A 17,145-nucleotide genomic window follows, 5' to 3' on the forward strand; every position below is an offset into this window, starting at 1 on the left:
TATATGATTCGTCTATTTCTTAGAGCACAACAGACGAATCGAATCTTCTATTTAAGAATAGGTATGCCATACACCCCGCAGGGATTGTAGTTCAATTGGTCAGAGCACCGCCCTGTCAAGGCGGAAGCTGCGGGTTCGAGCCCCGTCAGTCCCGAACTAGGGTTCAATGAATGGACAAATTCATCTTTCCTTTTTTGGCAACATCAAATATCTATGGGGTACCCTTACTTCACTTATCATACGTGGATTAGTATAATTTAGGATATTACTCTATTTTTATGATGATACCCCTCATCTTAACTTACTATTCGACTCTTATGGAATAGAGTACCGGTATTTTACCGGAATCCATACATAAACCGTATTCGTTTATTGTTAGAGAATGAATTTCATCTAATTAGTTCCTTTTTGGGGGTTAAACCACACCCCTTCTATTTTCTAGTTCCAACTTTGTTTGTGTATGTTCAATGAATAATTGGAAAGAATCTACCTCATTCTCACTCCATTTGCCGACTCCTTTGCTCTCATCTTTAGACCCCAATATTGATAGTAACCTAATAAAATAAAAACCAAGCAAACGCTCTTTTTCCTAAATTGAAATATTGGATCCTTTTTATTTAAAATCCCCTTTTCTCCATCTCATTTCTACTTCTACTGCTTATTTGGATGTCTATGTGACCCAATACATACATAATTGTATGTATAACTATAAGAAAAAGGAAGGGAAATTGGATAAGATAAGAAAGATTTTGGGTTATACATATAGAAAAGCAAAAGTAGAAAAGAATGAAAAATGGAATAGAGGGAGTTTCGAATCCAATCAAAAAACTATGTTATATTATTCCACTATCAACCATGAATTGATTTGATAGATCCAATATTCATAATATTGAATTGATTCAGTATTATCAGAATGCAAGTCCTCCCCTTAAATTTACAGGATACCCCTTTTTCCTCTCTATGGGATTACATCCCGAGTTATTGTGAAAAAAAAAAATAAAGAGGTTATGGAAGTCAATATTCTCGCATTTATTGCTACTGCATTGTTCATTCTAGTTCCTACTGCCTTTTTACTTATTATTTATGTAAAAACAGCCAGCCAAAATGATTAATTGGAATTCCAATTAATCATTGAAGAAATGAAAAAGGGATTAAAGAAAATAAAAAATCCAAGTCTTAAATGAAAGGATCCGGTTGGAATCATAAAGTGTGGTAGAAAGAACTCCATATAGTTTTTTCTACCACACTTTAGATTCTCTCTATTATATTATCTTGAATCTACATAGAATCGATTAGTAGATTGAAATAGTAGTCTAATTCAACTGCTTTTTTCACTGCATCCACTTAATTTCAATCAAGTCAAAATCAAAAAAATCGAAGACAATTTTTCATTGAAAGAATCCATGGAGGGGGAGAAAAATAATACGCGAATAGAATACACTATAGTAAAAGAAAAAAAGTAAAAGGAAAAAACCTACGAATCTTTCATGCTTAAAAATGGCGCGAGATGCTTCAATCGAGATCTTTCAAAAAAAAAAAAAAGAACATAAAAAATTTTCTAAGAATAAGAAAATAGTATAAATGGAAAATGTGCGATATGTTGTGAATAGCTTTGTGTAAGAAAGTTTAATTTTCTTATGTTTACTATAATTGCCCTTTCTATTATACTGCAATAGAACATAGTAGAATAGAACGACTCTTTCTTACTTTCTTAAAAGAGTTTCTTACAAGAGTGAAACAAAACTAAAGAAAGAGAGAAAAAAAGTTTGGCAAACTTTTTAATGCAAAACGACCAATTAAAGAAAAGAGTTGATACTACAATTCGACTACTCAATCAATTGGTAGTATCCCTAGAGTCCACTCCTCCCCCATACTACTAGCGAAAGAGAAAATGTAAAGACTACCATTAAAGCAGCCCAAGCGAGACTTACTATATCCATGTAAATTATGTCTCCTATTTCTATGAAGGAATTCTTCTACTATTGATCAATAATCATAGTGGAATCAAGGGTACAGAGTCAAAAGGCCATTCTGCCCTAAGACTATGGATGAATCCGTTAAAGGAATTTACTCCTAACAAATTCTTATATGATTTCTGGTAGAATTGGAGAGCATTAAGTATAAATATGATACATGGGGATGTCCTGAATAGAAGACGCGGGAATAGAGAGATTTTTTCTTCCGTTTGTTACCGTTTTTATAAACAAAGGGCGTAAGAATATACCATAAAATTAGGATAGATAAATATTTATTGGATACCTACCTTACCCATGTTTATTTTTGCCCCGCTTTCTATCTTTCTATGAAAGAGTAAAATGGATTTTTGATCAGCCTATTCAATCTAATTCTCGACAGAATCAGTAGCTTTTACTTTAGTGTATGTAGGTAGCATAAGATGTACGAAGTGTATGTAGTAAGATGTACCATAAAAAAAATGTATGATAATTAGGAAGTCTTGATATTTCTTCGCGAAGTCCCTTCTTCAATCTTAGATTGAAAAAAGACTGCTCCTTAGGAACCTTTGGATACGAAGATTTCTGACATCTTAGTCTCGTAGTTTTAAATTCCCGAATCGAATCAATTTAAATTAATAAAAGAATAAGGAAACGCTACCTCATCCCTATTGGTAGCCGTTTGGGCCACTGCCGACAAAACAAACCCTAGTTTGAGGATAGAACTATGGTATGGATTCTAAAAATCCAGTATCGCCAGACCTAGTTACTCTCGTGCCTCAACTTAAATTTGTAGGGTTTGATCAGTACTATAATCCTAAGTATTTTATTGATTAGGCGGCACCCAGATTTGAACTGGGGGTAAAGGATTTGCAGTCCCCTGCCTTACCACTTGGCCATGCCGCCAAAAAATCCGATCTAAAATCGAGAAAAGAACAAGTATTCATTTACATTTTTTTACTAATTTTATTTTGAATCTAATTCTACTTTTTTTCAAAAAAAGGATTTCTGCTTTTTTGGATCCAGTTGCGCTTATTCTCCTCGATGGATTCTATCTTAAAACACACATTGCTAACACTAGAAAACTTTTCTTTCTATTCTATTGAGATGACAAAGGAGAAAAAGTGGATTTCCAGTCACAGGCTGCAAAATTCAGAACAAATTAGAACCATTAACTATAATTTTTTTTTTGAATTGCAGTAGTGAACGACTCTTAAATCGGTATTCTCCCCCTCCCCCATTATTTTTAATGGCATAATAAAATAGAATAAGAATAAATGTTTCCCTAATCTGTATATAGGGAAATTCCAGGTCCAGCATTATTATCTATGGATCCCCCTTATGTACATATCCCTATGGGGAATCGTGCTTTTATTTTTCATTGCATTAAATATCTTGAATAAAAAAAAGAGGGAATTTGCTCTGATATAGATTATGGCTTGGCCTTCTTGGACCACCTAAGTGCAATTACGATAAAAGAAAGGATATGTAGATAGGTGGATAACTAGATTGGCAAGTACTTAAAAAATAAAGTACTTTATTTTAGGATTCTACAACGAAATCCTTTATTTTCCAGCAATTCTACTATTACGAAACAAAAAAGAACCTTCAAATTCTTTTTGAAAATGAAACTAAGCGTGCTATTCTAAATCGAACTAAAGTCAAACTTTCTAGTGCTTATAAATTATTATGGCTTTATCCCCTTTCATAGAAAGGAGATAAAACGAGAAATCTTTGCTATCCAATCTTTTTAGAATATCATAAAGTTTAAGTGGCAGAATTTTTTTCTAGGACTGTTTTATCAATTCATTTTTATTCCATTTCTACCCCTGCTAAATTCGAATTTTCGTCGAAATCGTCTCTATTCATATGTATGAAATACATATATGAAATACATATGTGAAGTTCCCTAGAATTTCATGTGATTCAGTAAACAGAATATAGATTCCATGATTGCTAGATTGATCCGTAGGGATTGATGAAGAGTGAGCTGATAATGGAATTTTTCTTCGATAAATAGGAAACTTAAGATTAAAATGCTCCGGAATGGAAATGAGGGAATGTCCACAATACCCGGATTTAGTCAGATCCAATTCGAGGGATTTTGTAGATTCATTAATCAGGGCTTGGCAGAAGAACTTGAGAAGTTTCCAACAATTAAAGATCCAGATCACGAAATTGCATTTCAATTATTTGCGAAAGGATATCAATTGCTAGAACCCTCGATAAAAGAAAGGGATGCTGTGTATGAATCACTCACCTATTCTTCCGAATTATATGTATCCGCGAGATTAATTTTTGGTTTCGATGTGCAAAAGCAAACCATTTCTATTGGAAACATTCCTATAATGAATTCCTTAGGAACCTTTATAATAAATGGAATATACCGAATTGTGATCAATCAAATATTGTTAAGTCCTGGTATTTACTACCGCTCGGAATTAGACCACAAGGGAATTTCCATATACACCGGGACTATAATATCAGATTGGGGAGGAAGGTCGGAATTAGCAATTGATAAAAAAGAAAGGATATGGGCTCGCGTGAGTAGAAAACAAAAGATATCTATTTTAGTTCTATCATCAGCTATGGGTTCAAATCTAAGAGAAATTTTAGATAATGTTTCCTACCCCGAAATTTTCTTGTCTTTCCCGAATGCTAAGGAGAAGAAGAGGATTGAGTCAAAAGAAAAAGCTATTTTGGAGTTTTATCAACAATTTGCTTGTGTAGGTGGGGACCTGGTATTTTCGGAGTCCTTATGCGAGGAATTACAAAAGAAATTTTTTCAACAAAAATGTGAATTAGGAAGAGTTGGTCGACGAAATATGAATCGGAGACTGAATCTTGATATCCCTCAGAACAATACATTCTTGTTACCACGAGATGTATTGGCCGCTACGGATCATTTGATTGGAATGAAATTTGGAACGGGTATACTTGACGATGACGATATGAATCACTTGAAAAATAAACGTATTCGTTCGGTTGCGGATCTGTTACAAGATCAATTCGGACTGGCTCTTGGCCGTTTACAACATGCGGTTCAAAAAACTATCCGTAGAGTATTCATACGTCAATCGAAACCGACTCCACAAACTTTGGTAACTCCAACTTCAACTTCGATTTTATTAATAACTACTTATGAGACCTTTTTTGGCACATATCCCTTATCTCAAGTTTTTGATCAAACCAATCCATTGACACAAACGGTTCATGGGCGAAAAGTGAGTTGTTTGGGTCCTGGAGGATTGACGGGGAGAACTGCAAGTTTTCGGAGCCGAGATATTCATCCGAGTCACTATGGGCGTATTTGTCCAATTGACACGTCCGAAGGAATCAATGTTGGACTTACCGGATCGTTAGCTATTCATGCGAGAATTGATCACTGGTGGGGATCTATAGAGAGTCCGTTTTATGAAATATCTGAGAAAGCAAAAGAAAAAAAAGAGAGACAGGTGGTTTATTTATCACCAAATAGAGATGAATATTATATGATAGCAGCAGGAAATTCTTTGTCCTTGAATCAGGGTATTCAGGAAGAACAGGTTGTTCCAGCTAGATACCGTCAAGAATTCCTGACTATTGCATGGGAACAGATTCATGTTAGAAGTATTTTCCCTTTCCAATATTTTTCTATTGGGGGTTCTCTCATTCCTTTTATTGAGCATAATGATGCGAATCGGGCTTTAATGAGTTCTAATATGCAACGCCAAGCAGTTCCACTTTCTCGGTCCGAGAAGTGCATTGTTGGAACTGGATTGGAACGCCAAACAGCTCTAGATTCGAGGGTTTCCGTTATAGCCGAACGCGAGGGAAAGATCATTTCTAGTGATAGTCATAAGATCCTTTTATCAAGTAGTGGGAAGACTATAAGTATTCCTTTAGTTGCCCATCAGCGCTCTAACAAAAATACTTGTATGCACCAAAAACCTCGGGTTACGCGGGGTAAATCCATTAAAAAAGGGCAAATTTTAGCGGAGGGAGCAGCTACAGTTGGTGGGGAACTTGCTTTAGGAAAAAACATTTTAGTAGCTTATATGCCCTGGGAGGGTTACAATTTTGAAGACGCAGTACTAATTAGCGAACGTTTGGTATATGAGGATATTTATACTTCTTTTCACATCCGAAAATATGAAATTCAGACGGATACGACAAGCCAAGGCTCCGCTGAAAAAATCACTAAAGAAATACCACATCTAGAAGAACATTTACTCCGCAATTTGGACAGAAATGGAGTTGTGAAGTTGGGATCCTGGGTGGAAACTGGCGATATTTTAGTAGGTAAATTAACGCCTCAGATAGCGAGCGAATCGTCGTATATCGCGGAAGCTGGATTGTTACGGGCTATTTTTGGTCTTGAGGTATCCACTTCAAAAGAAACTTCTCTCAAACTACCTATAGGTGGAAGAGGGCGCGTTATCGATGTGAAATGGATCCAGAGGGACCCCCTTGACATAATGGTTCGTGTATATATTTTACAGAAACGTGAAATCAAAGTTGGGGATAAAGTAGCCGGAAGACACGGGAATAAGGGGATCATTTCAAAAATTTTGCCTAGGCAAGATATGCCCTATTTGCAAGATGGAACACCTGTTGATATGGTCTTCAATCCCTTAGGAGTACCCTCACGAATGAATGTGGGACAAATATTTGAAAGTTCACTCGGATTAGCAGGGGATCTGCTAAAGAAACATTATAGAATAGCACCCTTTGATGAGAGATATGAGCAAGAGGCTTCAAGAAAACTTGTGTTTTCGGAATTATATGAAGCCAGTAAACAAACAAAAAATCCATGGGTATTTGAACCCGAGTACCCGGGAAAAAGCAGAATATTTGATGGAAGAACAGGAGATCCCTTCGAACAGCCTGTTCTAATAGGGAAGTCCTATATCTTAAAATTAATTCATCAAGTTGATGAGAAAATTCATGGACGTTCTACTGGGCCCTACTCACTTGTTACCCAACAACCCGTTAGAGGAAGAGCCAAGCAAGGGGGACAACGAGTAGGAGAAATGGAAGTTTGGGCTTTAGAAGGATTTGGTGTTGCTCATATTTTACAAGAGATACTTACTTATAAATCTGATCATCTTATAGCTCGCCAAGAAATACTTAATGCTACGATCTGGGGAAAAAGAGTGCCTAATCACGAGGATCCTCCAGAATCTTTTCGAGTGCTCGTTCGAGAACTACGATCTTTGGCTCTAGAACTGAACAATTTCCTTGTATCTGAGAAGAACTTCCAGGTTAATAGGGAGGATGTTTGATCGGAATAAATATAAATTCTTTTCTTATTTCTATTTTATGATTGACCAATATAAACATAAACAACTTCAAATTGGACTCGTTTCCCCTCAACAAATAAGGGCTTGGGCTAAAAAAATCCTACCTAATGGGGAAGTCGTTGGCGAAGTCACAAGGCCCTCCACTTTTCATTATAAAACCGATAAACCAGAAAAAGATGGATTGTTTTGCGAAAGAATCTTTGGACCCATAAAAAGCGGAATTTGTGCTTGTGGAAATTCTCGAGCGAGCGTAGCTGAAAACGAAGACGAAAGATTTTGTCAAAAATGTGGGGTAGAATTTGTTGATTCTCGGATACGAAGATATCAAATGGGCTACATAAAACTGGCATGTCCAGTGACTCATGTGTGGTATTTGAAAGGTCTTCCTAGTTATATCGCGAATCTTTTAGATAAACCCCTTAAGAAATTGGAGGGCCTAGTATATGGCGATTTCTCTTTTGCTAGGCCCAGCGCTAAAAAACCTACTTTCTTACGATTACGGGGTTTATTCGAAGATGAAATTTCATCCTGTAACCACAGTATTTCTCCCTTTTTTTCTACCCCAGGCTTTGCAACATTTCGAAATCGGGAAATTGCGACAGGAGCAGGTGCTATTAGAGAACAATTAGCAGATTTAGATTTGCGAATTATTATAGAGAATTCCTTGGTTGAATGGAAAGAATTAGAAGACGAGGGGTATAGTGGAGATGAATGGGAAGATAGAAAAAGACGAATAAGAAAAGTTTTTTTGATTAGACGCATGCAATTGGCGAAACATTTTATTCAAACAAATGTAGAACCAGAATGGATGGTTTTGTGCTTATTACCGGTTCTTCCTCCCGAATTGAGACCCATTGTTTATAGGTCTGGGGATAAAGTAGTGACTTCGGATATTAATGAACTTTATAAGAGAGTTATCCGTCGGAACAACAACCTTGCCTATCTATTAAAAAGAAGTGAATTAGCACCAGCAGATTTAGTAATGTGTCAGGAAAAATTGGTACAAGAAGCCGTGGATACACTTCTTGATAGTGGGTCCCGCGGGCAACCGACAAGGGATGGTCACAATAAAGTATACAAATCACTTTCAGATGTAATTGAGGGTAAAGAGGGGAGGTTTCGCGAGACTCTGCTTGGGAAACGGGTCGATTACTCGGGGCGTTCTGTCATTGTTGTGGGTCCTTCGCTTTCATTACATCAATGTGGATTACCTCTAGAGATAGCAATAAAGCTTTTTCAGCTATTTGTAATTCGCGATTTAATCACGAAACGTGCTACTTCTAATGTCAGGATTGCTAAAAGGAAAATTTGGGAAAAGGAACCCATTGTATGGGAAATACTTCAAGAAGTTATGCGGGGACATCCTGTACTGTTGAACAGAGCACCTACCCTGCATAGATTAGGCATACAGGCCTTCCAACCCACTTTAGTAGAGGGGCGTACTATTTGCTTACATCCATTAGTGTGTAAGGGTTTCAATGCGGACTTTGATGGGGATCAAATGGCTGTTCATCTACCTTTATCCTTGGAAGCTCAGGCGGAAGCCCGTTTACTCATGTTTTCTCATATGAATCTCCTGTCTCCCGCTATTGGAGATCCTATTTGCGTGCCAACCCAAGACATGCTTATCGGACTTTATGTATTAACGATTGGAAACCGTCGAGGTATTTGTGCAAATAGATATAATAGTTGCGGAAACTCTCCAAATAAAAAAGTAAACTACAATAATAACAATTATTATAAGTATACGAAAGATAAAGAACCCCATTTTTCTAGTTCCTATGATGCACTGGGAGCTTATAGACAGAAACGAATCGGTTTAAACAGTCCCTTGTGGCTCCGATGGAAACTAGATCAACGCGTCGTTGGGTCAAGAGAAGTTCCGATTGAAGTTCAATATGAATCTTTTGGGACTTATCATGAGATTTATGCCCACTATCTGGTAGTGGGAAATAGAAAAAAGGAAATCCGTTCTATATACATTCGAACCACTCTTGGTCATATTTCTTTTTATAGAGAAATAGAGGAAGCCATACAAGGATTTAGTCGGGCCTATTCATACACTATCTAAACAAGGAAGTTAGATTCGGCGATGCCCCTTTCGGGGGGCATTCCGATTTCGCTAGTACCATCTTTTTTGCCGCGCGAATCCAGATTGAGATTGAGGAAAGGAAGTAAATGAAGTTTTCGAATCACTGACTCAGGCCCATTGTCGAATCCTACTCAGCAATTGTCGAATCCTACTCAGCCAAAAAAGGGGGTACTTATGTATGGCGGAACGGGCCAACTTGGTCTTTCATAATAAAGAGATAGACGGAACTGCTATGAAACGACTTATTAGCAGATTAATAGATCATTTCGGAATGGGATATACATCCCATATACTGGATCAAATAAAGACTCTGGGCTTCCATCAAGCCACTACTACATCGATTTCTTTAGGAATCGAGGATCTTTTAACAATTCCCTCTAAAGGATGGTTAGTCCAAGACGCGGAACAACAGAGTTTTCTTTTGGAGAAACACTATTATTATGGGGCTGTACACGCGGTAGAAAAATTACGCCAATCCGTTGAGATATGGTATGCTACAAGTGAATATTTGAAACAAGAAATGAATTCTAATTTTCGAATAACGGATCCTTCTAATCCAGTCTATCTAATGTCTTTTTCAGGAGCCAGAGGAAATGCATCTCAGGTACACCAATTAGTAGGTATGAGAGGGTTAATGGCGGATCCTCAAGGACAAATGATTGATTTACCTATTCAAAGCAATTTACGCGAGGGACTTTCTTTGACAGAATATATAATTTCCTGCTACGGAGCCCGAAAGGGGGTTGTAGATACTGCTGTACGAACAGCGGATGCTGGCTATCTTACACGTAGACTTGTTGAAGTAGTTCAACATATTATTGTGCGTAGAAGAGATTGTGGTACTATCCGAGGTATTTCTGTGAGTCCTCAAAATGGGATGACGGAAAAACTTTTTGTCCAAACACTAATTGGTCGTGTATTAGCAGACGATATATATATTGGTTCACGATGCATTGCTGCTCGAAATCAAGATATTGGAATTGGATTAGTTAATCGATTCATAACTGCCTTTCGAGCACAACCGTTTCGAGCACAACCAATATATATTAGAACCCCCTTTACTTGCCGGAGCACATCTTGGATCTGTCAATTATGTTATGGGCGGAGTCCCACTCATGGGGATCTGGTCGAATTGGGGGAAGCTGTAGGTATTATTGCGGGTCAATCAATTGGGGAGCCAGGGACTCAACTAACATTAAGAACTTTTCATACTGGTGGAGTATTCACAGGGGGTACTGCCGACCTTGTACGATCCCCCTCGAATGGAAAAATCCAATTCAATGAGGATTTGGTTCACCCCACACGTACCCGTCATGGACAACCTGCTTTTCTATGCTATATAGACTTGCATGTAACTATTCAGAGTCAGGATATTCTACATAGTGTGAATATTCCGTTAAAAAGCTTGATTCTAGTGCAAAATGATCAATATGTAGAATCCGAACAAGTAATTGCGGAGATTCGTGCCGGAACGTCCACTTTGCATTTTAAAGAAAAGATACAAAAGCATATTTATTCCGAATCAGACGGGGAAATGCACTGGAGTACTGATGTTTACCATGCGCCCGAATATCAATATGGTAATCTTCGTCGATTACCAAAAACAAGCCATTTATGGATATTGTCAGTAAGTATGTGCAGATCCAGTATAGCATCTTTTTCGCTCCACAAGGATCAAGATCAAATGAATACTTATTCTTTTTCTGTTCATGGAAGATATATCTTTGACCTAGCAATGGCTAATGATCAAGTAAGCCATAGACTGTTGGATACTTTTGGTAAAAAAGATAGGGAAATTCTTGATTATTTAACGCCAGATCGAATCGTGTCCAACGGTCATTGTAATTTTGTCTATCCTTCTATTCTTCAAGATAACTCGGATTTGTTGGCGAAAAAGCGAAGAAATAGGTTCGTCGTTCCATTACAATATCATCAAGAACAAGAGAAAGAGTTAATATCCTGTTTGGGTATTTCAATTGAAATACCCTTTATGGGTGTTTTACGTAGAAATACTATTTTTGCTTATTTTGACGATCCACGATACAGAAAAGATAAAAGGGGTTCAGGAATTGTTAAATTTAGATATAGGACCCTAGAGGAAGAGTATAGGACTCGAGAGGAAGAGTATAGGACTCGAGAGGAAGACTCAGAGGACGAATATGAGAGCCCAGAGAACGAATATAGGACCCGAGAGGGAGAGGGCAAATATGAAATCCTAAAAGACAAATATAGGACTCTAGAGGACGAATATGAAACCCTAGAAGATGAATATGGGATCCTAGAGGACGAATATGGGCCTCTAGAGAAAGACTCAGAGGAAGAATACGGGAGCCCAGAGAACGAATATAGGACCCGAGAGGGAGAGGGCAAATATGAAATCCTAGAGGACGACTCAGAAGAAGAATATGGGAGCTCTGAAGATGGCTCAGAGAAGGAATATGGGACTTTAGAAGAAGACTCAGAGGAAGACTCAGAGGAAGACTCAGAAGACGAATATGGGAGCCCGGAGGAAGATTCCATCTTAAAAAAAGAGAGTTTTATTGAGCATCGAGGAACAAAAGAATTTAGTCTAAAATACCAAAAAGAAGTAGATCAGTTTTTTTTCATTCTTCAAGAACTGCATATCTTGCCGAGATCCTCATCCCTAAAGGTACTTGACAATAGTATTATTGGAGTCGATACACAACTCACAAAAAATACAAGAAGTCGACTAGGTGGATTGGTCCGAGTGAAGAGAAAAAAAAGCCATACAGAACTCAAAATCTTTTCCGGAGATATTCATTTTCCTGAAGAGGCGGATAAGATATTAGGTGGCAGTTTGATACCACCAGAAAGAGAAAAAAAAGATTCTAAGGAATCAAAAAAAAAGAAAAATTGGGTTTATGTTCAACGGAAAAAAATTCTCAAAAGCAAGGAAAAATATTTTGTTTCGGTTCGACCTGCAGTCGCATATCAAATGGACGAAGGGAGAAATTTAGCAACACTTTTCCCGCGGAATCTCCTGCAAGAAGAGGATAATCTCCAACTTCGACTTGTGAATTTTATTTCTCATGAAAATAGCAAATTAACTCAAAGAATTTATCACACGAATAGTCAATTCGTTCGAACTTGCTTAGTAGTGAATTGGGAACAAGAAGAAAAAGAGGGGGCTCGTGCTTCTCTTGTTGAGGTAAGAACAAATGATCTGATTCGCGATTTCCTAAGAATTGAGTTAGTCAAGTCTACTACTTCGTATACACGAAGAAGGTATGATAGGACAAGTGTAGGACTGATTCCCAATAATAGGTTAGATCGCAACAATACCAATTCCTTTTATTCCAAGGCGAAGATTCAATCACTTAGCCAACATAAAGAAGCTATTGGCACCTTGTTGAATCGAAATAAAGAATATCCATCTTTGATGATTTTGTCGGCATCCAACTGTTCTCGAATTGGTTTATTCAAGAATTCAAAATATCCCAATGCGGTAAAAGAATCGAATCCTAGAATTCCTATTCGAGATATTTTTGGGCTCTTAGGCGCTATTGTACCTAGTATATCAAATTTTTCTTCATCTTACTATTTATTAACACATAATCAGATCTTGTTAAAAAAATACTTGTTCCTTGAAAATTTGAAACAAACCTTCCAAGTACTTCAAGGACTTAAATACTCTTTAATAGACGAAAATAAAAGGATTTCGACTTTCGACAGTAACATCATGTTGGAGCCATTCCATTTGAATTGGCACTTTCTCCATCATGACTCGTGGGAAGAGACATCGGCAATAATTCACCTTGGACAATTTATTTGTGAAAATGTATGTCTATTTAAATCGCACATAAAAAAATCAGGTCAAATTTTCATTGTTAATATGGACTCCTTTGTTCTAAGAGCAGCTAAGCCTTATTTGGCCACTATAGGAGCAACTGTTCATGGTCAGTATGGAAAAATCCTTTACAAAGGAGATAGGTTAGTTACGTTTATATATGAAAAATCGAGATCTAGTGATATAACGCAAGGTCTTCCAAAAGTAGAACAAATCTTCGAAGCGCGTTCAATTGATTCACTATCGCCGAATCTCGAAAGGAGAATTGAGGATTGGAATGAACGTATACCAAGAATTCTTGGGGTTCCCTGGGGATTCTTGATTGGAGCTGAGCTAACCGTAGCCCAAAGTCGTATCTCTTTGGTTAATAAGATACAAAAGGTTTATCGATCCCAAGGGGTACAGATCCATAATAGACATATAGAGATTATTATACGCCAAGTAACATCAAAAGTAAGGGTTTCCGAAGATGGAATGTCTAATGTTTTTTTACCTGGGGAATTAATAGGACTATTGCGAGCGGAACGAGCAGGGCGGGCTTTAGATGAATCGATCTATTATCGGGCAATCTTATTGGGAATAACAAGGGCTTCCCTGAATACCCAAAGTTTCATATCTGAAGCAAGTTTTCAAGAAACTGCTCGAGTTTTAGCAAAAGCTGCCCTACGAGGTCGTATTGATTGGTTGAAAGGCCTGAAAGAAAACGTAGTTCTGGGGGGGATTATACCTGTTGGTACCGGATTCCAAAAATTTGTGCATCGTTCCCCACAAGACAAGAACCTTTATTTCGAAATTCAAAAAAAAAATCTATTCGCGTCGGAAATGAGAGATATTTTGTTTCTCCATACAGAATTAGTTTCTTCTGATTCTGACGTAACAAACAATTTCTATGAAACATCAGAAGCCCCGTTTACCCCTATTTATACGATTTAAGTATACATAAAGCTATTTTTTTTTACTTTAATTTAAACTATACTTTTGCCCTTAGAATGCTAACAGGTCTGATTTTAGATTTTGTATTTTAATAAAGAAAGTCAGTTAATTCATTAAGGCTATGTTTATACCGTGTATCAATGGTCAATTCTGAGTAGAAGGTTCCATCGGAACAATTATTATTTATTTCAAGCTATTTCGGCTCTTTCTTAATCTTCAAAAAGAAATTAATTCCGTAATGGTAAGACGAAAAAAGAAAAAATAAAAAGGAAGTGTGGAAAAAATGACAAGAAGATATTGGAACATCAATTTGAAAGAGATGATAGAAGCGGGAGTTCATTTTGGTCATGGTATTAAGAAATGGAATCCTAAAATGGCCCCTTACATCTCGGCAAAGCGTAAAGGTACTCATATTACAAATCTCGCTAGAACAGCTCGTTTTTTATCAGAAGCTTGTGATTTAGTTTTTGATGCAGCAAGTCAGGGAAAAAGCTTCTTAATTGTTGGTACCAAAAAAAGAGCAGCGGATTTAGTAGCATCAGCTGCAATAAGATCTCGTTGTCATTATGTGAATAAAAAGTGGTTCAGTGGTATGTTAACGAATTGGTCGATTACCAAAACTAGACTTTCTCAATTTAGAGACTTAAGAGCAGAAGAAAAAATGGGAAAATTCCATCATCTCCCAAAAAGAGATGCGGCAATCTTAAAGAGAAAATTATCTACCTTGCAAAGATATCTCGGCGGGATCAAATATATGACGAGGTTGCCTGACATTGTGATCGTCCTTGATCAGCAAAAAGAGTATATAGCTCTTCGGGAATGTGCCATTTTGGGGATTCCTACTATTTCTTTAGTCGATACAAATTGTGACCCAGATCTCGCGAATATATCGATTCCTGCCAACGATGACACTATGACTTCAATTCGATTAATTCTTAACAAATTAGTATTTGCAATTTCTGAGGGCCGTTCTCTCTATATAAGAAATCGTTGATTAAGTAGAATAGTGAATTCTTAAGCAACTGCGTAGATTTATAGGATCAGTTACTATTCTTTTTTGTTTTGCATAGATAAAAGAAAGGGAATATTGATATATATTAGGGGGTATTGATATATATTATGATCTGATGTGATTTCTTGGTATCCTAAATATAAGATTAATACTTCAAGTTGCTGAGTTGAGAAAGAGATGCTTGAATCAAAAGAATTCCTTTTTTGAAGTTCAATTTTTATCAGAGGACAATATGAATATTACACCATGTTCCATTAAAACACTCAAGGGGTTATATGATATATCGGGTGTAGAAGTAGGCCAACACTTCTATTGGCAAATAGGAGGTTTTCAAATTCATGCCCAAGTACTCATCACTTCTTGGGTCGTAATTACTATTTTGCTAGGTTCAGTTATCATAGCTGTTCGGAATCCACAAACTATCCCGACCGACGGTCAGAATTTCTTCGAATATGTCCTTGAGTTTATTCGAGACTTGAGCAAAACTCAGATTGGAGAAGAATATGGTCCCTGGGTTCCCTTTATTGGAACTATGTTCCTTTTTATTTTTGTTTCGAATTGGTCAGGTGCTCTTTTACCTTGGAAAATTATAGAGTTACCTCATGGAGAATTAGCAGCGCCCACGAATGATATAAATACTACTGTTGCTTTAGCTTTACTAACATCAGCGGCATATTTTTATGCGGGTCTTAGCAAAAAAGGATTGAGTTATTTCGAGAAATATATTAAACCAACCCCAATCCTTTTACCAATTAACATCCTAGAAGATTTCACAAAACCATTATCGCTTAGTTTTCGACTTTTCGGAAATATATTGGCGGATGAATTAGTCGTTGTTGTTCTTGTTTCTTTAGTCCCCTTAGTAGTCCCTATACCGGTCATGTTTCTTGGATTATTTACAAGCGGTATTCAAGCTCTTATTTTTGCAACGTTAGCCGCAGCCTATATAGGTGAATCCATGGAAGGTCATCATTGAATTGACTAGTTTTCGAAATAGTCTTTTTTTTTAGCTTAGCCCAATTCATGCATGATTCCAGATAATCCTCTTAGTTGGAAAACTAAATCGTTCGAAATCCGTATGAATATACAACCTAGAGTTGTAGGGGAGAGAATAGACTATATTACGGAAGAGGTAAAGTATATATGCATTCAGGGGGGCACAGTTATCTTTTGTGCGGATTTCTAAGGAATGATTTTAGAATCGGATTCAATAGAAAATGAGAAAATACGCAAACAAAATAGAAGAAACAAATGTATATGGTTTTTTTTTTATTCCTAAGTTAGATTCATTATCTAATCCGATATGTAGAATTCCCTTCTATATAGAACTGGATTCCATATCTAATTCTATGCAGCATATTGTTATCAATTGTATATCTTGATTTGATTCCTATTGGATTTGAATTAGTTCGATTTCAATAGGGGTTCTTCAGAGTAAAAAAAAGGATGGAATGAAAGAGTGATTGGTTGAAAAGAAAGAGAAATAGAATAATGAGAATCATATGGATTTACACAAACCTCTAATGATTAGAAACTAAAAACGAGATCTCGAAGTAATTCGGACGATTTCAATTATCATTTATTTGTACTTATTAGTTACTTTTACCCAATAGAGCTTAGAAGTTAGAAGTAATAATTTCTTGGTTGATTGTATCCTTAACCATTTCTTTTTTTTTTGACACGAGGAACTCACCATGAATCCACTAATTGCTGCTGCTTCCGTTATTGCTGCTGGATTGGCCGTAGGGCTTGCTTCTATTGGGCCCGGAGTTGGTCAAGGTACTGCTGCAGGACAAGCTGTAGAAGGTATTGCGAGACAGCCAGAAGCAGAAGGTAAAATACGAGGTACTTTATTGCTTAGTCTAGCTTTTATGGAAGCTTTAACAATTTATGGACTGGTTGTGGCACTAGCGCTTTTATTTGCGAACCCTTTTGTTTAATCCTAAAAAAGAAAAAGAGTCCTTTAGATTAGATACTTTTTTCTTTTTTTCGTACTTGGGATTTGCTTCTGTAATTCCAAGTATATCAATACTTTACTCCTATTTATTATATTATTTATTTATTAT

At 36.8% G+C, this 17,145-nt stretch overlaps 8 protein-coding genes and 2 non-coding genes across 10 annotated transcripts; 8 read left to right on the forward strand and 2 right to left on the reverse strand. All coding sequences in view use genetic code 11, as the record gives it.

Moving 5' to 3' along the window:
* The first annotated feature begins 80 nt into the window (after positions 1–80).
* trnD-GUC lies at positions 81–154 on the forward strand. Its single transcript has one exon. It is a non-coding gene; the product is annotated as a tRNA-Asp (tRNA).
* An 853-nt stretch (positions 155–1,007) lies between these two features.
* Positions 1,008–1,112, forward strand: psbM (photosystem II protein M). The gene has a single exon. It carries the CDS (start codon positions 1,008–1,010, stop codon positions 1,110–1,112), a length of 105 nt encoding a protein of 34 aa, YP_008815739.1.
* Positions 1,113–1,850: 738 nt separating this feature from the next.
* Positions 1,851–1,940, reverse strand: petN (cytochrome b6/f complex subunit VIII). The gene has a single exon. The coding sequence runs from the start codon at positions 1,938–1,940 to the stop codon at positions 1,851–1,853; it is 90 nt and encodes a 29-aa protein (YP_008815740.1).
* Positions 1,941–2,787: 847 nt separating this feature from the next.
* On the reverse strand, positions 2,788–2,858 carry trnC-GCA. The gene has a single exon. It is a non-coding gene; the product is annotated as a tRNA-Cys (tRNA).
* A 1,130-nt stretch (positions 2,859–3,988) lies between these two features.
* Positions 3,989–7,216, forward strand: rpoB (RNA polymerase beta subunit). The gene has a single exon. The coding sequence runs from the start codon at positions 3,989–3,991 to the stop codon at positions 7,214–7,216; it is 3,228 nt and encodes a 1,075-aa protein (YP_008815741.1).
* A 37-nt stretch (positions 7,217–7,253) lies between these two features.
* On the forward strand, positions 7,254–9,305 carry rpoC1 (RNA polymerase beta). Its single transcript has one exon. It carries the CDS (start codon positions 7,254–7,256, stop codon positions 9,303–9,305), a length of 2,052 nt encoding a protein of 683 aa, YP_008815742.1.
* Positions 9,306–9,504: 199 nt separating this feature from the next.
* rpoC2 (RNA polymerase beta' subunit) lies at positions 9,505–14,067 on the forward strand. The gene has a single exon. It carries the CDS (start codon positions 9,505–9,507, stop codon positions 14,065–14,067), a length of 4,563 nt encoding a protein of 1,520 aa, YP_008815743.1.
* Positions 14,068–14,350: 283 nt separating this feature from the next.
* On the forward strand, positions 14,351–15,061 carry rps2 (ribosomal protein S2). The gene has a single exon. It carries the CDS (start codon positions 14,351–14,353, stop codon positions 15,059–15,061), a length of 711 nt encoding a protein of 236 aa, YP_008815744.1.
* A 250-nt stretch (positions 15,062–15,311) lies between these two features.
* Positions 15,312–16,055, forward strand: atpI (ATP synthase CF0 subunit IV). The gene has a single exon. The coding sequence runs from the start codon at positions 15,312–15,314 to the stop codon at positions 16,053–16,055; it is 744 nt and encodes a 247-aa protein (YP_008815745.1).
* Positions 16,056–16,773: 718 nt separating this feature from the next.
* atpH (ATP synthase CF0 subunit III) lies at positions 16,774–17,019 on the forward strand. Its single transcript has one exon. The coding sequence runs from the start codon at positions 16,774–16,776 to the stop codon at positions 17,017–17,019; it is 246 nt and encodes an 81-aa protein (YP_008815746.1).
* The last annotated feature ends 126 nt before the right edge of the window (positions 17,020–17,145 follow it).

Source organism: Setaria italica, plastid (assembly GCF_000263155.2).
Source record: "Setaria italica plastid, complete genome".
NCBI lineage: Eukaryota > Viridiplantae > Streptophyta > Magnoliopsida > Poales > Poaceae > Setaria > Setaria italica.